General features: G+C 46.0%; 1 protein-coding gene across 5 annotated transcripts in view; it reads right to left on the bottom strand.

Moving 5' to 3' along the window:
- Positions 1 to 9,119: 9,119 nt before the first annotated feature.
- Positions 9,120 to 23,211, bottom strand: part of TSC22D3 (TSC22 domain family member 3) — a 62,215-nt gene continuing 48,123 nt past the window's right edge. For 3 of the 5 annotated variants that reach the window (XM_036304516.1, XM_036304514.1, XM_036304515.1), the window contains exons 3-4: positions 11,784 to 11,835; positions 9,120 to 10,646 (exon numbers count right to left, since the gene is read on the bottom strand). In XM_036304516.1, coding sequence (XP_036160409.1) covers positions 10,416 to 10,646; positions 11,784 to 11,835 — 283 coding nt within the window. In that variant the 3' untranslated portion in view covers positions 9,120 to 10,415. Of the gene's footprint in view, positions 10,647 to 11,783; positions 11,836 to 12,205; positions 12,347 to 12,561; positions 14,961 to 23,211 lie in introns of those variants that run through there. The other 2 variants (XM_036304517.1, XM_036304518.1) reach the window with 2 other exon arrangements.

Genomic DNA, 23,211 nt, shown 5'->3' with positions numbered 1-23,211 from the left:
CTTCCTAAGGGCAAAAAACAGAATGTTCAGAATTCGTGGGCGGGGCAGGAGTTCTGTTCAGCCTGAGGGATTCTTGCTCACTGGATGGGCAAGGTCAGGTGATAAACTTTCAAAGGTAGGGAACTGGGTGTTATTGGATAATTTTACCCCCCAAAGTCTCTTAACTCTGCAACAAAGGTACATTCCCATAGAAAATAATCCCCTCAAATGAATATCTTCGAAACACAGCCTGTCTCTCTTGAGCGTTAGGTTGAAGGTTGGACGACACTGGTGATTGGTGGGATTAGACTGGACTGGATGATTTGCAAGGCCTCTTGCATCCCCAAGATTTAAAGATTCTGTGCTGATGTTCCTTTTACAGCCACCAAAAACTAAGAAGGTCTTCTATGGAATTTTAACTTTGGGTATTGGAGCCCTAGATTTTGACCTGGAACTGACTATTTTAGGGACCACTTTCCCTTTTGCCTCCATAAAAACATTTAAGAGGATAGTTTGGGCTCCCCATTTCTGAAATATTATTGGTGAGAGAACTCTTGGATCACCTCCCAAGGCCCCGTTGGCTGGGCAATTCTGGGAAAACAGTTCTACAGCAGCAGAGACACCCCCTCTCCACAAGGGTCTACTCTGATTGCTGTTTCCAGAGCTTATGACCACACTTGCCAGCCATCTCTGGCCCACTGGAGTAGTCAATGGTCATGGCTATTTTATGGTGGGCTTTTCTATGCTCTCTTCCTTTTTTCTTCTTCATCCTTCTCATCTTCAATATATCCAAACACCGAAAGAAGAAACTGCTGGTTGATTACTCCAACATCCATTCTTCTCTTCCTTATAAACAGAAACTTGAACTTGTTTAGGGATGGTAATGTACCCAGTTAAAGAAAGCCTCCCTTAGGATGTAAGCAGAAGTATTGTATAGTCTTTCCAGGAAGCTTCTTCAAAAAGAAGGAGTGATTTTTCTTTCGGTTCCTCCTTCTGCTGTCTAGATTGTGGGTGCAGTGGCTGGAGCTTAAATAGCCATCATGGACAATTAGGCAACTTGGAAGAAGTTTGAATGTCTGGTGACTTTATAGAGTCACCCTATCAACTCTGTACTGTGTACATTCATACTTCTCTTATGGGAGAGATAAATAAACTTTTATCTTTTTAAAGCAACTGTTATAATTTTTTTCTGCTATTGCAACCAGAGCTAATCCTAATTAATACTATAACCCCTCCATAAAATGAGACTATAGCTAGACACGTAACTCCAGAAAATGAGGTAAAGTTTTATGGATTAAAATATGGATATGGAAAAAAAGTGAGCATTTAGAATATTTTAAGGGGTAACAGTAGGAATTTCCCCAGGCAAGAGGCATGGGAATACCACTAAGCTGTATGCAGTTTCCCTTCACAGTAAACCCCATGAGAATTCATGTCACATCTTTCAGTTTTGCCACAGTATCCTCAGTCCCTAGCCTAGTGCTTAACATTTAGGACAGTCTCAAATAACAATTATTGAAAGAATAAAGTTTGCTGCTTTCATAACTGACATAATATGCCAGTTTACTTTTGTGATTTGATAGACTTTGGGAAAGCTGCCCTCTTGTCCCCATCCAGAAATTTCTCTGTTAACCTGCTGTCACCTGCCACAACATCTGAAACTCGCATACATTTACTGATCAGCCTGTGACAGGTACTCTGTTCAGCTCTGAAGCTCTAGTGGAGAGTAGAACAGATAGGGGTTCTGCCCTCAGGGCTCTTCTGGTGCAGTGAGGCAGAAACAGTAAACAAAAATATGTGAACTAGTCATTACAATGTGGGATAAATGCAAGGAGAGAAACAATAATGGGAGAAACTTATTTAGACAGGGGTATGAGTAAAAGCCTCTCAGAGGAAGGGATTTAGCTGAAGGATAGGAACAAACAACCATGCACTTGGTGGGGTAGCAGTGCTGGTGGGAGCATTCTGGATTGAGGGAATCACATGAACAAAGGCTTTGAGGTGTGTTTAAGGAATGAAAGAAGTACAGTGTGGAGAGCTGGGTAATAGTGGAGGAATGACGTGCAAATGGCCTGGAATGGTTATCAGAGGTCATGTCACATCATGTAGGCATCTGTAGACTGTGGAAGGAGTTTGGACTTTTTTCTAAGTGCAGAGATATGCCTTTGATAAGCTTAAAGTACAGGAACACCAGGATCTGGTTTTGCATTAAGAAAGTCACTCTGGCTGTTGTGTGGAATTGGACAAGGTCCAGGGTACAAGCAGGGAGACCAAGGTGTGAGGAGGCTTTGTCTCCATCTGGGAGGGGAGGGTGGCTTAGACCAGGTAGTGGCAATGAGGCTGGAAAGAAGTAGAGAGTCAAGTTGTGGGAGCTGAAGGGGAGGGAGAAATCAAGGGTCACTGAGGTGGGATGCACAGGGAGAGGCGGAAGTCAAGGGTTTGATTTTGACTATGCAGATATTGATGTACTTGTGAAACATACAAATAGAGCTATGGAGAAGACAGTTGAATATTTGGGTCTAGAGCTCAGGGGAATGCTTAGGACTAGAAATATAAATTTGGGAGTCATTAGCATGGTGATGTTACTTAAGACCTAAGAACAGATGGAAGCAATCAGAGAGAAAGAATAGAGAGGGTAGAGCTGAGCCCAGAGGCAATCCAGCAGATAGATGAGGAGAAGCCTGCAAAGGCAACTGAAAAATAAGATTATTTGTATAATGCCTGTCATCCCCAACATAATGTTTTAGCACTTGAGGAGGTTGATTAATAGCATCTCTTGTCTTCTGTCTGAAATCAGAATCAATCGAGAGAGACACACACATGAGTCAGGCAGGAGATAAGTATATCACCTTTATTAATCATAAAGCTGCTTGGAGAAAGAGTTGCCTCTGAAAAGGCCTGCTAATATGAGCAGCCTGTCTCATCTGCTCTCTACTTATGGAAACATGAAATGAGCCCCAGAAGCACAGAGCCCACATCTGACCTGGTCTGTGCCTAGCAGAAAGTAGGTGCCAATGTTTGTTGAACAAGTGGTTCCAGATGTTAAGATGGGGACAGTCCTCACAGATCATCCAGGAATCATCTGGGAAGCTTAAAAATGCCTAAGCCCAGGTTACAATTCCAGACCAATTTTATTAACATTTCTGGGGACAGGATTCAGGCATTAATATTGCATTAAACTCTCACCAAGTGATTCCAATGCAAAGAACTATTGCTCTGGTCCAATTCCTCATTTTACAGATGAAGACACTGAGGCCTAGAGAAAAAGGACTGTAACATTAGAGGGCTTGTCCTGGTCCTGCTGCTGACTGCATGAGAGTTTGGGACAAGCCTGTTTTCCTCTCTGGGTTTCAATATCCTCCTCTCAAAAGTAAGGAAGTTGGGGCAATCAATCTCTAGAGTCCCCATCCAACCCTAATGACATATTACTCTATTCTCTGATCCCAGTTGTGACTACACTCACTGGAACATCACTTGTGTCTCAAGATGCTTCTGCACTATGGTTAGATTAGTTTTTTTAAGTGACCAAGTTCTGTATTACAATGGGCAGCAAAGAAGAGATGTTTGGGACAGTTAAGGACCCATAGAACCAGTCTGTGGTGAACAATATGTTCTGTTTTCTCTTTGATGGTGGCAGCAGGAAGTTTACCAGTGAAACAGCAGCAAAACAGCAGAGGAGCCAGTTGAAGAAAGTCCAATGGGCTGGGGCACCCTTTCTGTTCACATTCCACCTCTTCTAGTTCTTGTTTATCTCTGCCCGCCCTTGAAGTCAGCTTTTTTTCATTCCTTTCCTGCATTCTCCGTTTATCTGCATCAGTCACAAGTCTTTCAAAGGTGAACCTGTTCCCTCTGCCTACCCAAGGTGGCCTGTGTGCAACCCACCCACCTCCCTCCCATCTGAGTTGGGTGACCCAGAGCTTGTAACTGTGTTGTCACAATATAGGCAACCAAAAGTGGTTCATGAAATGAGCAAGGCTGGGAAATAAGACTGTAGGTGATTCCTTCATCTACAAAATGACATGGGGTATTGTGGTGCTCAGCCATGAATTGGTCTTTAAAAGTGGATCTTTCCTCAGAAACTTGATAGAACTCAATGAGGATGAAAAGAATCTGGGAGATGGAAGGGAAAGTGAGGGCTCAAGCAAAGAGGTAACGTATTCAAGTTTCACAGCTAGAGGGGTCTTCTGGGCCCAGTTACTTACTAAGCAACTGGCTTAGAAATTTGAGTTCTGGAGACTTCAATGAGTTGCCCAAGGTCATATATCTTGTTAGCCAAAGACTAGGACTGCATTGCAGGACTCCTGACTCTTCTTCCTAGAATATCTCAGCTGCTTCAGTCTTCACCAAAGTGACTTTTAGGGACTAATTTAATTTTATAAGATGGGGGCGGGGGGCGGGGGTGGTTGGTAAAGACTCTGAAGAGAAAAAGTAAAAAGGAAGAGACAAAAAGATAAAAACGGAGGGGAGATTACAAATCTCAGTGTTCCCTTGGGGTGTTTCCTATCTCTGTCTTTGACACCTCCCAAGCTGGCCTTTCCTCCTCCCTCGCATGGCCTTGTTGTGGGTGGCCTCCAAAGGGCATGCAAAGTGCTAGGCCTACTGCTTAGCCCTCTCTGCACCCACTTCCTTGGGCACGTGTCTTCTCACATTACTTTAGCTCCTGTGGCACACAGACACATCTATATCTGGTGCTCTAGTCCTGGATTTCACATTTCTTTCCATAACTGGTTCTGGGATATTTCCTTATGTGGACATGCTTAGCTCAGCCGGAAATCAAAATTGGGATTCATCTTTTTTTTTTCTTTTCTGAAAATCTGAAGTTTTTCCCTACACCTGATTCCTTCAGTACTTCTGTAGTCTCCCCATCCTCCAGAGTCAAACTTTCATGTCACCAGAGGCTGGGGTTGGGGGAGGTAGGAATGGGGAATTGGTGTTTAATGGGTATGGAGTTTCAGTTTGGGAAGATGAAAAAGTTCGGCAGATGGGTGATGATTATGGTTGCATAACAATGTGAATGTACTTAATGCCACCAGACCACTTTAAAAAGTAAAAGTGGTAAATTGTATGTTATATATATTTTACCACAATTTAAAAAACACAAAACAAAAACTCACGTTATCTTTGACCCATGGCTACTATGCTCTCTCCTCCCCAGCTCACCTTGTTACCAGGTCATGCTGATTTTTTACTTAGTTGAGGTTCCTCAAACTTTCACGTCCTCTAGAATCACCAGGGAAACTTGTTAGAGTTATCAGTTTCTGAGCACCACTCCACTCTTTAGTCTGGGAGTTGGGCCTGGAATTTGCATTTATAGAAACCTAATGCAGACCAGCCACACTTGGAGAAATACCCTTTTGCTATCTTTTGACTTTGTCCCTTTGTCTCCTTTCCACCACCCCTCTCCCTGTCCTGGCTGCCTCTCATCACCTCACACCTGGATTACAGCAACAGCTGGCCTGCCTTGAGCTAGCCTTTCTCTGCTACAGCCCCTCCAGCTCAAGCTGGCCTTTGGGTTCTTTGGCATCACATCACTTTCCTGCTCAGAAGCCTACCATGACTCCCTCAGACTTATTAAATCCTATCTCAATTCATTTGGCAGGGATCCAACCCGGTTCACCCCCCATTCTCCCTCTTTCTTCCTTCCTTGTTCACTGCCATCCCTCTAGGCCAGTGGTTCTCAACCTGTGGGTCGCGATCCCTTTGGGGGTCGAACGACCCTTTCACAGGGGTCGCCTAAGACCATCGGAAAACACATATATAATCACATATTGTTTTTGTGATTAATCACTATGCTTTAATTATATTCAAGTTGTAACAATTAAATTGGTGGTCACCACAACATGAGGAACTGTATTAAAGGGTCGCGGCATTAGGAAGGTTGAGAACCACTGCTCTAGGCTCATTGGCCATTTTAAATCTTGTCAGCCTCTCTGCTAGTTTGGGGTGGTTTCCTTTTCCACCCTTTCCTTCCTACCCCTCGAACACTTACCTAATCCAAGAGGAATTATGAAAACTATTGAGATTTTCCACCCTTTTTCTCAATGCATTTTCTCCATTCCCACAAATCCTAGTTCTTCTATTAACTAGCAGCATGACTTTGGGCAAATTGTTTCACCTCTCTGTGCCTTGGTGTTCTCATTTTCTCCTCTGTAAAATGAGGATCTTAATGGCATATCCTCATAGGTTTGTGGAGAACATTAAAAGAGGCAATAGATGTAAAAGGGCTTAGAACAGTGCCTGACACAAAGTAAGTGCCATGTAACTGTTAGCTATTATTATTAATTATTGTTATTATGGCTTCTTCCAGTCAGCTCTTCTCTGGAAACCACTTCTGTTTGGAATAGCTAACTGATTGAGTTCTCTGTCAAACCTTGCCTGATCTAGGAGAGGTAGTTACATATTATTTGGGTTCCAACAAGCCTCTCTACATGAGACAACCTGAGGAACTGGGCTATCTACAATGTTCTAATTATGTCCATAAATTTCTTATCAACTAGGAGGAGATGAGGAGAGATTTGAAAGCAAGATTTTCCCTAGATAAGTAGGATGATATTGGGATAACTTCAAAATACCCTAAAGGACAGTGGGTTGTGTGCCTTCTTTTCTGTGGTCTTTCTAGAGTCCTCCTTACACCCCAGATTCTAGTGGCCCTTCTTCCTCATTTGCTCACTCCCTGGGTTCCTTATCAGACCCCAAGGGATCACCTTCCTCCACAGTAGTTTTAAGCCTGAGAGCCTTGCACCCTGTACTCCAGCAGTCCTTGTCTGTAAATCATCTATTGCCCACATTTCTGTTTTACTTTTCAAATCAGCTTCTATGCTTTTGTGACAAATGTAATACATTCCTTTTAAAAGCCCCCACTGGATTCAAAGTTACTGTTTGTCATTATGTGTTTTCTCTTAGTGAATACGAAGTTCAAATACTATCAGGTTGGGGGAGATCTGAAGATATACTGGACATTTAAAACGGGTCCTTGTGGTCACCCAGGCTGGGGACCACTGTCCTGTGGGCTACAAGGGTACTGTGGGAGTAGCACCAAACTCTCTGGCTCTTAGTTTTCTTGTCTGTCAAATGGAGGTAAATCATAACTGCCTCTTTTTCTAAGGGCAGGAAACAAAATGTTCCTGTTCATAAGAAGGGGTGTGGAGCGGCGCTCTTGTGATTCTTGTTGACATGCGAGAAGGGCTGCTGTAAGGATCAGATGAGATAATAGATAGGAGGGGACAGGGAGAGGGGGCATGCCCAGGCAGGGGAACATTACTGCTGCTGTTGCTCTTGTTCTTTTCCTTGTTCTGGGTCCAGCTGGACCAGCTAAGCCCAGAAACCGTGAATCTCTTTCCAGGAGCACTATGTTCTTTTGCCTTTCCCCACCCCTACTTGTTTTTCTGTGGGACGACAAAAAAAAAAAAGAGCTGATTCTATATGTGACTAACAAACAGCCACAAAGTTCCTCTTATCTAGTCTAACAACTGCTATGGCCTCCTAAGTGGCAGTGTTTGTCTCTGTTTAGTTGGGGTTGCCTAGGAAACAAAGTTGTTCTCTCTTTCCCACTATGTGACTGTGGGCAAGTTTTTCCCCTTTCTTGTAGGGAAGGGCAGGATCACCAGAGATGGCTGTGTGTTTGCTGGGCCAGTTCCTGAGTTTTTGGGTTTTTTTTCATCTTTTGGCTTTTATTTTGGCTTTTGTTTTTGAGAGGCCACCAAGCAGGGGTTTGTAAAGTTCTGAAGAAGAGTTTTGGTGATTAGGAATCGAATTTGGGAAGTCTACAGAGGAGCTAAAGAGTCAAAAGCTCCCTCAGCTCATCTTGAAAGGAGGACGGGTTTGGGAGTTAGTGGGGGCTGGGTAGAGTCCAGTCAAAGTTTGGGGTGACTGACTGGTCCAAAGTTTGTATCCATTTTAGCAGCCCTGAAATCTGCAAACCATGACGGAACTGTAGACAACAAAGTTAGCATCATGAACAGAGAGATTAGGAGCAGGTGGTGAAATCGGGATTTGAGAGGCCACCAAGCAGGGGTTTGTAAAGTTCTGAAGAAGAGTTCTGGTGATTAGAACAGAACAGGCCAACATGTATGAGCTTTAGAGAAAAGGAAGCATGACATTTTGAATATATTTAGGCTATGATTGGCACAAAAGGAGGGGCCCAAGACCTCTTGGTATTTGAGGTTTGTGGTACAGGAAAACCAAGGAGTGTGGTCAATTTCAAGTGACAAAGAAATAGGTATATATGCTATAGGACAGAGATAGAATGGGTCGATCAAATAGGGGTGATAGCCTCTGCTGAAAACACGTTGGGCCTAGAACACAGCGCAGGGTCCTGGTGAGGATGTGGTAGACACCAAATGCTCACTGAAAGGCTATCAGATAAATGGCAGGACTCTGAATGCCAGAGACATGGGGCCGGGGAAAAGGAGATGGGTGAGGATGAACTTCAAAGAGAGTCAGAGGAGGGAAGCTGAAGTCAGGATCCTTAGACTTCATCCTGCACATGCAACTCACGAGTTGTGAGCAAACTTTCAGCAGTCACAAGTGAAGCAGCAGAGACAAGTGAAGCAGCAGGGACTGAGAGCACCTTTCCTTGGGGGAAAGGATGGGGTTTTGGCTACCACATGCATTGTTTCCTTTTCTAAGGTCCTGTTAGCTCTTCTGCCAATGTCAAGGGTCTCATGTGGATTGGTATTAAGGTGAATGCACTAAATGATCCTGATGTTTTCAGAAGAGGGAAGAAGCTCACTAATGTTTATTTGGTTCCTTTCTTCTTACTCACATGTATAACCTTCCCTTTTCTTTTAGGCCTTTTTAAGATATTCTCGCTCCAGGTTACCCCTCTAGCTGAGGTTGTGTGTTAGTCGTCACCTTGCTACTCACTTTGAACATGTTATATGAAAGCAGGAGCGGGGCAGGGAGGGATGGATGTGGGGTTGAGTCCCAATTTTCCATAACAGCTGTGTGACTTTGGGCAAGGCACTTAAACTGGCTGAGTCTCAGCTTCCTCATCAATACAATGTGGGTATCATGCTAGTTACACAGGATCATAGGCCTGCCATTTAGGGGATACTCATGATGGTTAGTGAATCAGGAAAACAGTGCTCCCAACCACGAGGGGCCTTTACCACCCACTCCATTTATACTCAGACACCAGGTTTATTTTTAGAAAAAAAGAGCAAAGTTTATTGAAATTTCAAGCTACATCTGAGAAATCAAAATCCAAATCCTGGAGACATACATCAGGATAAGTTGTCAGAAAGTGGAAAGTATTCACTGCCACAGAACCTCCTAGAGACAAGCTCCCTGAGCACATCACCTAGGCACCATCACATCAAAGCCATTGCCTTGTTCATCCCTTGTCCATGAAGGGCACCAGCAAGCCAACTGTTCTCTTCACTTGAAAGTTTTCCACAAACATTTAAAAAAGTTTTTGAATAACAATATGAAGTCCCAGCTGATCTTTTCTCAACCCCATTCTATGTAGTCAGCACCAGTGAATGGTGGGTTTGGCATTCAAAAGAGGACCTCACACGTCTTCAGAGGACAGACGCGGCAAAGATTGCAGCAGCAAGGCATCCGTGGCCGCATTCAGAGACTGGCCTACTCCCTGCTTTTACTTTTTAGTCTTACTTAACCTAAAGGACAAACTGGATCAATTTGGTAAATGAACATAGTCAAAGAATTAGCCTTAAGAGATAAGGAACTGGTCAATACTCCCAAAGCTGTTTAGGCCCTTCAAAACGTAGGTGTATGTGTATATGTATACATCACTACACTAAGATATAGATCTAGCCCTATGGGTATATATACGCATGTATGGCTATATAGAAAAACTATGCCATTACTAACCAAACAGAACTTTGTAGGCAGTCATCCCAAAGCCGTAATCCCACACTGGGCTGTGCACAAAGCCATGCATTATACCATATTAACCGACAGAAGGCTGACTTGGCTCAATCTCTCCCATCTGTGGCCCTGCTTTGGTGAGGCAGGGGATAAGAGAGAGGGTGCCTCTGCTTCAAACTAAAGTGGCTTCTTCATAGGAACAGTCGTTGTCAGGTGAAGCTGTTAAAGATGTCCATGGAAATGAAAAGCAGACCCCCTTATACTTTCAGGAGCAAACTGGCATCACATGTCAAACTACCTTTCTCCTTTGCCAGTCACAGCAAAGTGCCCGGGCCCTGGGAGCCCCAAGGGCACGGTGGCATTAGAGGCTCACTGGCTTGGGGTGATGAGGCCCCATGCAACTCAGCCTCCAAAGACCTGCTCTTTGTCAGGGGTCTGTCACTGGAGTGGACCCAGGTGGCCATGTCCTTGGGACATCTCTTGGCACCAGCTATGCTAGGTGTAAAGTTCTCCACGTGAGATGACGCTTGGGGAGCCGAAAACAAACTGGGAAGAACTAGGTAGAGCAATTTTAGTGGCTCTGCCCACCCTGAGGGCAGAGCCACTTACACTGCAGAACCATCAGGGGCCTCAGGCGATTGTGAGGTTTCAGGAGCTGGCTCCTCAGGGCTCAGACGGGACTGGAACTTCTCCAGCTGCTCTGGGCTGGCCAGAGTCTTCAAGAGGGTGTTCTCACGCTCCAGCTGGGAGTTTTTCTCCACCAGCTCTCGGATCTGCTCCTTCAGGATCTCCACCTCCTCTCTCACAGCATACATCAGATGATTCTTCACCAGATCCTGTCACAGAGGAAATCACAACAAAGCCATTCGTTAGCCATCATGGCTCCTCCACAGCACTTTCATCTTGCCATCAAGGTGCCTATGCTGTCTCTTATGCCACCTACCTCCAACCTTCCTTCAGCAACCCCTCCGCATGCTGGCTCCGCAGCCCTATTCTTCTTGCACCCTTCTCCAAAGCGCCTAAATCCTTGCTTAGCAGAGCTGCATGGTCAAGGCAACACCTGAGTTGAGAGCCCAGTTTTGAGCTACAAAGGATCCCCCCTGCAAGTTTCTAATGACTTTTAAAGCTGGCCACTTAGGAGCATTTTGGGTGAGAATTCTGCTGGTTGCTGGTGGTTGGCTATATCCCCATTTCCACATAGGTTCCTGCTACTGGCCTAGATCTCAGGGAGGACCTTCAATGTACCCCACACTGTTATTGTTTGTTTGTTTTTTTGCTTTATGCATCTTCTCCAAGACAATAAAAGTGGCAATTTTGGAGTCTCCTCTCCCCACATGACCCAGCACACTGAATTGCAGTTGTCCAAAAGTCTGGTGTGACAAGACACTTGCCCTGGGGAAAAGTACCTGATTGCTGTATCCTCTCTGAATTTGATTACTGTACTGGGGTCCTGGAACTGTGTCATTAGGCTCCTGGGCACAATTAAGTGGTTGCTAACTGCTGACTGCCTTAACCCCCTGAGAGGTGGAGCATGACCTCTACCTGGTAAAGGGAGGGGTTAGGAGTCCGGTGCTTTGTTTCCTGTTCCTTCCCGACTCCTGACCCCAGCCCAGGCTCTGCAGAGGCACTGCAGTGCGGCTGCAGCATCCAATGAGCTCTGGTTGCTGCCAAATGCGAGATGCAAAGTGTCTCAGCTCATTGCCCTGCAATGGGCCTAGAAGGGAGCCAGAGGCTGCTGCCAAGAGCCAGGATGGGTGAGAGAGGAAGAAAGGAGGGGGCCCATCAAGGAGGGTAGACTGGAAATGCCCTCAAAGGTGCCTCGTAATGGGACTCTACTTAAGACCTGCAAGGGGATAGAAAGCAGGCGGTTGGCTTCTTGGCTAATGGCTTTTGCATCCACCCCCTCAGTCATACTCAGTTACATAAGCAGCAGCTAGGTCTGGGGATGGGAATGACACAGTGATGCCACTCACCATGGCCTGCTCAATCTTGTTGTCTAAGGCCACCACGCTGGCTCCAGAGGCACTGTCAAGACAAAAAGCAGAGCAGCCGTGTTAACCACCTCACTTCCACTCTGAGTACCTGGTAGCTGTGGCCAAAGTCCTCCATCTACCCCAGCTCTTCTTCTGTCCCGCCTCCCTGGCCCGAATTTCCAGGCACTTTGTCCCCAGGTCCCGTCTTGACCACTGCAGGAAGCTGCACCTCCCCACCCAGGCTGGCTCCCCGCCGCCACCGCCCAGAGCTGGCGTGCAGCGGCGCTCGGTCCTGGGGCGCGTGGACCAGCATGGCCTGTTCGCTAGCCTGGGAGCGGGCAAACAATGGGGCTTGCGACCCCGGGAGTTCCCCGCCCCAGGCCCTTTTGGGCTCTGGCCCAGAAGGTCCCAAGTAAACCTACCGAGCTCCGAAGCTAGCTAGGAATTCCTTCTGGGCTTGGAAGCTTCCGGCCTGCTCCCCAGCAGCGCCCAGCGCACAGCCAGCCCCCCGCCCAGCCCTGCCCGCTGCCCCTCTGCCTCTGGCTGCCTCAGCCTCCGGCTGCAGCAGCTGTTCTCACGGCGCAGGGGCCGCAGGGACGCTCCAAAGGCGGATCCCGGCGCGGCAGTGACAACCCCCCTCCGCGTACCCTACCCCCGCCCCTTCCCAGGATGCTGCACCGCCGGGAACCAGGACCAGCGGCGAGCCGCTAGCCCAGAGGTCCCGCTCTCAGCATAGGTTCCGCCTGTGCCCGCTAGGGAGCTTTGGCCAGTAGTTTACCTGTTATCCAGCTTAACGGAAACCACATCTCCTCCAAGCAGGGAAGAGAAGAAGGAGATGTTGAAATTGTGCAGCTGGTAGACAGCCACCTCCATGGGGGTCTGAAACATTTCGGTGTTCATGGCTGGGCTGCCGGGGAGCTGGGGCGGGCTGGGCTGTCAGCCGGGGCTGCTGGCGCGCTGCTCGGGGCTGGACTCTGGGCGTCCGACCCTGGGGCTAGGAGGGGGGCAAACGCTGCCGAGAGGACCTAAAGCCAGGCAAGCGCTCTGGACTTGAAGGGAAGTGGCTCGAGGGGTGTCACCTAGTGTGTCACAAACTCCACGGCCGCTAGTCCAACCCAGACTCAGAGATATTTCGGCTCCTGCTTCTTTATATAGGAGGAGCCGGCTGCGTCACATGGCGTCAGGAGTCATGCAAATGAGTTGTGTACGGGGCTTTGTGGCCCAGTGAAACCACATCCGCTCCCTGAACCTGAGGCTGGGACTGTAAACAGTTCAGCACTTTCTTGTGCCAACTGGCGTCTCCAAAGAGGGCTCTGGAGATCGGTAAAAACCAAACTGGAACTGATTTCTTAGAGAAATTAATACAAATGCCATAACAGTAGATAGCGTGCAGTAGAGGGCGGTGCTGGTTTAAAAAACCCTTCTTTAGGGGTCAGCCAATATATCCCTATGGATTTGCAATGCTATCACACACCACACTCCCTAGGCACCCAACCTAACCACGAGGAGCCTTGCCTTCTTCCCACTGCCTGCCTTCTCAGTCTCTCTCTTGCAGTTTGTCACCCTCATGTCCCCTCACCCAACCAGTGGCTTGCTGACTTGCGCCAACGCTAGCACCTACCCACTCAGCTCCTCCTCTGGATATGCCTGTCTGTGTACCAACACGTGCACAGATCTGTGACATGCATGGGATGTGTGCACGCATTGAGCAAATCTGTGCATGCCAATATGCCTGTGTGGAGGATAGAGTGTCCAGGAGCTCAGATGAGTAGGGAAACATGTACAGGGAGCACCTGGCAGCCAGGTGGGTGACAGAGGATGTGAGAGGAAATGGTAGGGGAGTGGGCACTGGAATGACCACAGATGCCAGCTGTTTTCTCTTTGGTTTCCACACCCTATTCTGCATTCAACATTCAACATTATCCATGATTTCATGTTCATATTTCTCAAAACAATATTCTGTTACTTTCCTATAAACAGAAAAAGACAGCAAAACTACAAACCAAGACTATATGTATAAACCATCCCAGGAAAACACCTGTGATAGGTCCAGCCATACATAGGATTAGAGGGTACTTCAGGCACAAACAAATTCCAAGTCACAAGCTAAATGAGGTTTGTTGCCTATCAAGAGGTATATATGTTTCCATCAAACTATATTTTCACCTTTTCAGGCTCAAACTTAAAAAAAAAGACATCAGAGGCTTGAGGTCCTTTTCTACAGCTCTTTCCTAAGCGAGGCCACCTTGTGGGTACACATAGAATTGCAGCCAGAAGGAGTAACCCAGCCACAACAAGAACAGGTGATGCAACTGAAAGTATTATTTACAACAACTCAGGGCCATAAGGAGAACATTGGGTTCCACCACATATACAATAGTTTGACTGAGGTTAGGGCCAATATTCATGTATCAGTTTGTGATTCAGGCTGTGGTCCAAGGAAATACCTTAATGCAATCTTGCTGTTGGAAAAATACTGGGAGACTCTTATCAGCAAAGAAGGTAATTATTATTTGCTTCAGGATATTTCTCCTAAACAGGTGCCTGGCACTGACATCCTTGTCAAGGCCCCCCGGGAAGCCCAGTCTGAAGGCCTTTATTTTCTCCAGGCTGCCAGAGCAGTTATGTCACTAAACAGCCAATATAATTTACTATGACGTGGGGCTCCCATTGGACCCCACTGGTGGTATAGTATGTGTACAAGGGCCATTCTGTTTGCAAAAGGATTATAAACAGAATTATTCAAGCAAACCTACTACACTAGCCAGGGGTGCTGTTTTTCTTCACCTTAGTTTAGGTGGGAGACAATCCCAATCTCAGGATATTATGTTACATTTAGGTCACAAGCTGTCTGATCATGGTGTTTGCACTAAGAACCTTGTGTAGTAGGCAGAACAAAGTCCAGGCTATATTTGTATGTCATTAAGAACATTAGCTAAGGGAAAAAACCCTCTTAAATCTGGAGCTTAATTGGTATTGGAATTAATTTTCTGATATATTAGCCTGTCTTCTGTGCTACATAGAGCTTTCTTAATCCAGAAAGAGTCTCTGAGTTGACTTTTCATCAGTTTGTAAATCTTCCCTAAACTAACTGTTGCTACTCACCCCAAGATTCCAAGGGAGATGATTAAAAGGGAGAGATAAATAAGCTATGTTGGCAGGAAAAAAAAAAAAACCACCACCAGGAACAGGGCATAGGACAGAAGAAATAACGGCTCCTTTAGTGGGGACTTCCTTACATGGAGATGGAGGTAGAGAAATCCAGGTAGTTTGGGGAGAGAAAAGAAAAGACATTAAGTTTGCTAGCTAGGCTGTATTTGAAATGTACATTAATTATACTTCAATTAAAAATATGCTGAGTTTGAGACCCACTGATAATAACAGCTACTATTAACTGAGCATCATCGTCTATGGGCCAGACACTATGCTGGATATGCCACAAACCCTGCAGAGTAGGCACTGTCACCATTTTACAATTAAAAGAAACTATGGCGATGAGGGTCCGAGAATCTTCCTTGCCCAAGATGGCACAGCTAGTAAATTTCAGAGCCCTGACCTACAGACTTTGTTCCTACTACACTTACTTGTCTTATGGGGCAGGGATAGGTTTGTTGAATGAGTAATGCCAGGTAGCTGGGGGTTGGTTTGGAGGTGCAAGGAAAGTGGTGAGATGTAAGAAAGGGTGAGGGGCAGGAGAAGTGCCCCTGGGACTCCAGCAGCAGTATTAGAGAGAGTTCCAGAGGCTGACTTTGAGCTCTGTGAGCACAGCCGGCTTTTCTGACACTCGTGGCAGGAGACAGCAGTATCAGGGGACAGGAAGAATATCAAAAGTGTCCAATTTTTTTTTTTAAATACGAGGGCTGTGCTTATCCATATAATTTTGAAAGGCAGCCACACAGCCATCAAAGAAAGCTCTCTCTGTCTATGGAATTGAAAACATTAATCCAACCAGGTGGCTGGCAGAATGGAATATTGCAGTCCTGGGGTATACAATATCCCAAATAAGGTGTGGTGTCTTGGAGTAATCTTCACAATTCAGTCTAACTTCCAGTTCCCAGGGCCCCATAAACTGGCATCCTAATTAAGTCCCTTTATTTCTATTCCTGCTGTGCTCAGCTTTTAAGAGAACGAAGCCAATGACAAGAAAACAAGCTATTGTCAGGGACTTAGTTTAAAAATCAACTTTGAAAGGATGTCCCAGGTTCAGCCCACACTCAGCCAATCTCACATCCTCTCTACACCTTTGGTTTGCCAGCCACCAGCCAAGTGAGATGGCTCCTTGTAATCCTCCCTTATCAAACAGTGGCTGAATCCCAGGATCCCAGGGCTTGCTAAGGGAAGACAGACATAAGTGTCCCTGTAGAAAGATTTTCAAACAAGGGAAGGCGGGGGGATGGATGAGAAGTAGGAAGAACCCAAAAGGTTTTCTGCTGAACCCTCAGCACACCAGAAAATTCCTCTGCCCAGAATAGCTGTGTCAGACTTTGCAGTAAGTGGAAGCTTGCCCTGTATAAGAAAGATATCTATTATCTGATCTAACTTTTCTGAGTCAAGTGCTGATCCATGAGGCTCTTAGCAGTCCTTGTGTCCTGTGGGCTTTGAGGTAGGCCCCAGGCAGGAAATAGTGGATTATGAATTCAACAGCCCAACAACTTTATGTAAAAAGTTTCTAAAATCCCTTTCTCCCACCCTACATTTACGAGGTAGGCTGGATCCAGAACCAGCACAGCAAGAGCACTCAGCTTATGAGCCAGGTCCTCTGCTGGCTCTCAGTTATAGCCCTACAGCCATGAGATTCTGCAATTAAACAGATATAGCTGACCGTCCCTCTCTCAGGGACAGCCTTCTAGATGGAAGTTGGCATAATGAGGACGGAGAGAACTTCCTCCATTTCAGGAGGCCCTGCACGCCAACTTGTCCCCTTTGAGCTGGAAGAAGTGTCTCAGTATTCCCACTGATCTGTTCCACTTCAAAAGCCATACTCTCTAGGACAAGAGCCCTTCCTACTTCTGGTTCCCAGAGGACAGTGGGATGGAGACTGGACAGTCTGGACCGCAGAACCCGTGGGCAGGATCTCAGCAAGCTGCCAAGGGTTGGGGAGCAGACTCAGGGTGGGGGTGGTGGGTTGGGGGTGGCAATGAGAGGGAACATCTCACTTCCCTTTTTGTCACACTTGAAGCATTGTGTACCACGCAGCCTAAAGGAAACTATTTATAGGCAAGTCTTCCTTATTTTCTACAGGGAATGTTCCACCCAAAGATTCAGCAATGTTGCCAGCAAAACACAGGGTCTAGTGTCAGGAGAAGTGGAAAAAGACACGATGCTGCCGAAACCGGTTTGGCTCAGTGGATAGAGCGTCGGCCTGCGGACGGAAAGGTCCCAGATTCGATTCCGGTCAAGGGCATGTACCTGGGTTGCAGGCATATCCCCAGTAGGAGATGTGCAGGAGGCAGCTGATCGATGTTTCTAACTCTCTATCTCTCTCCCTTCCTCTCTGTAAAAAATCAAGAAAATATATTAAAAAAAAAAAAAAAAAAGACACGATGCAAGAGGTGCAGGACAAGCCACAAAGCAAATACTGGGTTAGGAACTGGAAAATGAAATAAAAAAAAGATATTGAGCACGGGAGCATTAGAACAGTTAATGGGACATGGGCCGCTGCAAAACAGCCCTCCCATTTACTCTTCCACAGAGGCTCCCTTCCGGGGCCCATTCCGGAGGAAGGTCTGTCTACTTCTTTTAAAAAATTTTTTTTTTCTTTATTGATTAAGGTATTACATATGTATCCTTATCCCCCCATTGCCCCCCCACCCCCCCACTCATGCCCTCACCTCGCCCCCCCCCCCGGTGTCTGTGTCCATTGGTTAGGCTTACATGCATGCATACAAAGTCCTTTGGCTGATCTCTCCCCCCTTGCCCCCACCCTCCCCCCACTCTCCCCTACCTTCCCTCTGAGGTTTGATGGTCTGATAGATGCTTCTCTGTCTCTGGATCTGTTTTAAGTCTGTCTACTTCTAATTACTTACTTGTCCCTTTTTTTTTTTTTGAAGAGGCTGGGGGAATAAGAAGGATGAAATGACACCCTTAAATTTGTCCTTGCTTCTCTCTTTTCTTCTCTCTTCCCCTCTATTTCCACTCCAGTGTGGAAAACTATAGACAGGAAAGCCGCTGCCACTTACATCGTGACTTTGGCTTCATGGAAAATTCCCAGACTCCAGAAGGAGGGAAGCAAGAAGAAAAGAAAGTGACAGAGAAATTACCTTGTCCTCTGTGGGTCATGTTAACATCCCAGCATGGCCATGGCCCAGAATCCCGACTTTTGGGGACAAGAAAATGGGGAGGAGGTTGCGGACACAGATGCTAAAGGCGATGGTAGGAGCCCAAGCAGAGTCCTCATGGAGATGGACACATGCTCTTGGAAAAGCAACTCTAGTACCCAATTTGGGCCAAACTCTGGCATTGAATGATGGCAGGAGCAATGAATTGTGCCTTTCAGCTCCCTCCTGGACAGGATCCCAGTGAGTTTCACAATCTCTGAGTGACATTAGGGATGACAAGCAGAACCAAAGTCCATTTTGACAAGGTGTTCTACTCCACTTACCCTCAGTCAGAGAAATCCAAAAGTACTCTTGTCAAATCACCTTCATCACCCCAACTTTGGTAGCTAACTAACTATGGGTGGAACGGTTTGTCCTGGTGTCTCAGCAAGACTGGAGGTATTGACAGTGTTATCCAGGAATGCAGTTTAGCTCAGTGGATCTTAAATTTCATGAACCTTGTGTCAATATTTATGCCTGTCTCCCTTCCTCTTATGTCTTGCAGCTGGTAAAATTTACCTCCACAATTTTTCCAAGCCCTCTCCTTTCTCATTTTCTACCCTCACCATTACCCATCTACAAGTATGAAACAGATATTCCCGAAAAAGAGATTGTAAAATTAACCTTGGTAAATGGAATATCTTTCTCCTCTCTGCTTCCCACACTAGTTGCCTTTACCATTCAATTCAATTCAGTTCAATTTAATTCAAGTCGAAGTTGCTTGAAAGCCTATTTAAAGTGCAAGCACATGTCAGCAAAATTTTTAAAAAACTGGTAGTACAAGTAAAAAATTGTGTTTCCTTCCAGAGTACCCTGGGCCTGTGGCAACTTCAAAAGTCTCCCTACTGTTAGGTCTCGGTGAAATGTTTGCTTCAGGACAAAGCCCAGAGCTTGAGAGTATAAGAAGGGGTATAAGAAGGCCAACACCACTGCCATCCTTGGGATCACTTCATTCTCAGAATTGGGCATGCTTTTTTTTTGTTTTATGTTTTTTGGGTTTTTTTTGTGTGTGTGTTTTTTTTTTTTTTTTTTACTTTCCACCTGCCTTTTGGCCTAGATGGGGATAACACAGCAGCCACAAAGCTTGGAGTTGCTCTGGGACTTAAGGCTCCTCTGACATTGTGGCCAACAATGCCACTTTGATTCCATTTCTTAACCCGTAGAATTTGTAAACGAAGGGAAGAAGGTACAGGTCTTTGTTCTCTGAGTTACCAGCTCCTTCCTTCTGAGAAGGGGGTGTCTGTGATTAGTGTGGGGGTCACCTCTACCTGCCAACCTTCTTAGCCTTCCTTCTTTTGCCAGTTCCTCTCAGTCTTACCCTTGTTGCATCTTACACTCCCAGAGTGGCAAGCAACTTCAAATAGGCAAATAGTCCTCCTCATCATGGTCTACCCGCTGGGAATCCTGACCCACTGCATCTTCCCCAGCGGGTGGGAAAGAAAGCAGCAAGAACATGACCACACCATGCTTGTCTGCACCAGCCTTCCACTAGCTTATCTGAGCCTCTCTACATCTCTTCTACTCATTGGAGCAGTCCCAAGAGTCAAAATTCTAAACCATTTTTTTCTGGCAGTTGCCAAGGTTACTTTCAGTGGTATGTGAAGGACTCTGGGCCACTGGCAATACTTGGAAGACAAGAACCAGGAGGATCTTGTTGGGGATGTGAGGCCAGCAGACTAGGGGCCTATGAAGAGGCCAGGGACTCTGAGGTGGTACACCTGGCTCCACTGTGGGCCCCACTATAGAATGAGTGACCTTTGAAGTGATACAGGTTCCTTGGGGAACAAAACCACAGTAATAATGCTAGCTTTTTCAGGCACTCAGCTCCTGGGCCATGATGGGTAAGCATTATGAGCCTCACTGGGCTCTCACATTGTATGCCTGAGGCCCTCACTTACCTCACAGAAGAGCTATTCACCATGGGCTCATTTAAGGTAGCTCCTTGATCCTCTGTTGTGGGACTCTGACTTGTGAAGAGAGGCTCTGCAATTGCAAAGGCCCCCTGATTCTTCAGCCACACACACCCCTCCCCACCTGGGGTTTCCTGGAAGAAGAGAAGGCAGTCTAGATGGTGGCAATGGCAGGAGAGGGCAGGGGACACACTACTCCCAGAACAAAAAGGAGAGAAACAAGGCAAACTTCTCTCTGGGCAGGGCCCCCCAGCCATGGGAACAGAGCCAGGGAACTCAAAGAAGTGTTGGGAGGGGTTAAGGGAGGCCTCTCAGCCAGTTTCAGAATTGCTGACAAGGAATACACACACCTTATCAGGAAGAAAGAGAAGTACGGAAGCACACACACACATTTATGCAAACACCCTCTCAGCCTTTTGCAAATTCTAATTCACAGAGATAGGCAGGCAGAAGGGCATAATTCATTCTTTCTCTCTCTCTCTCTCTCTCTCTCTCGCTCTTGCTCTTGCTCTCGCTCTGCCTCTGCCTCTGCCTCTCCCTCTCCTGTTGCCAGCTTCCCCATGATCCAAAAGGGATAGTAAAGCAACAAGCATGGCAAGATTGCAAAGCAGGACTCTCTAAACAAGCCTATGATTATCAAAAGCCATAGCCTCTGCTCTCTCTGAGGTCCAGAGCTGCCTGTGTGCTGTGCAGGAGTCATAGGTGACAGGGTCTTAAGGAAAGCATGGAGTGGCAGTCAGGTGGATATAAGGAGAACCAACTTGTAGCCTTAAACTATATACCAGGAACAGGAAGTCCTGGTGCTGCCAGGTCCATAATTTTCAAAGATGTCTCCTGCACATTAAAATGAAAGAGAAGTAAAAATAAGTACCATTTGTGCACAATGAATCAGGTGAACACCTAAGAAATGATTCCCACAGGCTCCTTGTGAGGACTACTAACTTGAGTCAGTCCATTGATGCCATGTGACTGGCTACCTGAGAAGTATTATTTGAAGGGCACCGTGATAAATTCTTCTTAGTCCAAGCTCTTTGCCCGACCTGACTATGACAGTGCCTACAAACATCACCATCCAAGATTCTAATGGAGTTCTTTACACTTTGAAAAATTAGAAAAGTTTTTTCCAATGCAAAAAGCCCTGGGAAAGTGCCACATTCTGTCACTATTATTTACAAACACTTAAATATGAACTAAATTATCATATTACTTTCAAGAGTGATCAGGATTACAAAAATACTGGACTATGGAGGAAAAGAAATGAGTTTCTTAACATTAAAACCTACTAGTGGAGCTGGTGGAAAATACAGATGTCCTGGGCTCCAGCCCAAGAAATTTTGGTGGAATAGGTCTGTGGCTAGGGAAGGGTATTTTCAGATGATATAGATGCAGCTTTTCTGGTCTCAGTCCATGGAACTGCTTTTGGGAACCACTGGTCTAAATCACCAAGACCCACTTTGGATAACGCCCCATGATGGGGTTCAGCATATCCCAGGCCTACTATCTGTTCAGCCATCTCTTTTCCTATCACTCCTGGAAACTTGATCAGAACATGAATGAGAATTGCTTTTAGTAGGAAAATCCAAACCTGCTCTGATTTATAAATCAGTCTTTGGCAATATTTGCCTCTCTGTTATGAAGACCAGATTGCTTCTAAGATGTTTCACAGCTGTTGATTGGAACTCTTGGCCTGAGAGGTTGGGGACATGGGGGCAGACATCACAGGGAGGGTAGAAAGAAGAATCCGGGTACAGGGAGAGAACAGGGATGGATTTGATTTTTCTCCAACTGCACAGTTTGGTCAATTAACCAGCCTTGTCTACCTTCTACAAACGCCAGCTCTCCTGTAGCCCTTGGCTGTCAGCATCCCACCAAATATTGGTCCATTCAGAGACTGACTGGAGGGGTGTGATTCATTCCCCCTCAGAAGCCTGTTGGAGCTGACTACAGAGACTTGCCAACATGCCCATCCCCACCCGGATCCATGCCTTGTGTTCCTCTCCCTTACCATCCTCACCCCATCCTATGACTCATGAGCGCCTCCCTGGCCAGGAAGCCCACTGCTCACAGACTCCCCTCTCCCAGGGGGGAAAGCAGAAGAGAAATTCACTGCTCTGTGGTACGCATCCAGCCTATGTTTTGTTATTTTATTTTATTTTTATGTTTAATTTATACTGTCTGCTAGGTTTGGGCTAAATAAACAAAGTCTAAGGTTCCCTCAAGGCCTGGACTTCCTGATTGCTTGTCAGGAACAGATTGACCCTTTTAACCTCTTCTCTTGCTCCTTGAGACAAGCCGTGTTGGGGGTGGGGTTTGGAAGGAGAAGACATTTTGGGTCAAAAGCATGAAAATTCTTAGTCCCAACCTAAAATATAGCCCCACCCCCGCTCTTTACAAAATGAATGTTAAGTCCTGAAGCCACTTTACCAAGTAGACTTCTTTTGAAGGCCACAGCAGGACTATAAGGGTAAAACACAAAAATGGAAAATTCAAAGTATTTGCACTGATTTTTTAAAAATTATACTTACGAAAATCTTTGTACCACCAAGCAAAGACAGAAGGTCCCAGGTCTTCATGGGCAGAGCTGTGGCGACACAGCAGCCTTAAAGGTATATAGACTGAACAGAGCGTGGTGAGCCTGCCTGAGAAAGGCTTCCTGACATACACCTTAAAAAATAAGAGGAACACTGGCCCCTATGTCCTGGGATAGAGCTCTAACAGCAAAGTAATGAACCCTGGTCAACAGTTCTGACATCCTGTTATTTGCTAAAACTAATTATACCGTGAAGTTTATTGACAGAATTGCAGAAGAGCTAAAGTAAATATGGAAACTAAGGAATGGCCAAGTATAGGCAGTTACTAGCTCAACAGTTGAGAAGAAGTGAGTTTCACAGATAATCCTTGGACATCTTAGAGTATTGGGGCCTGAGCACACTGGGGAGATAATTCAGAGGCATCTGCTATGTCACTAGGTGATCTCTCTCCAACAATACACTGCTGCAGTAATGGGCTTGGCCCATGGGGCTGGTCCTGAGCCTTTAGATAGAAAGTACAGGTATACCTGGTTTTATTGCACTTCACAGATATTGCATTTTTACAAACCAGAGGATTATGGCAACCCTGCATCGAGCAAGTCTATTGGCACCATTTACCAACAGGCTCAGATGATGATTAGTATTTTTTAGAAATAAAGTATTTTTAACT

This window comes from Myotis myotis, unplaced genomic scaffold (genome assembly GCF_014108235.1).
Source record: "Myotis myotis isolate mMyoMyo1 unplaced genomic scaffold, mMyoMyo1.p scaffold_m19_p_4, whole genome shotgun sequence".
In the NCBI taxonomy this organism is placed as follows: domain Eukaryota; kingdom Metazoa; phylum Chordata; class Mammalia; order Chiroptera; family Vespertilionidae; genus Myotis; species Myotis myotis.
This window is presented reverse-complemented; position numbering and strand designations above follow the sequence as displayed.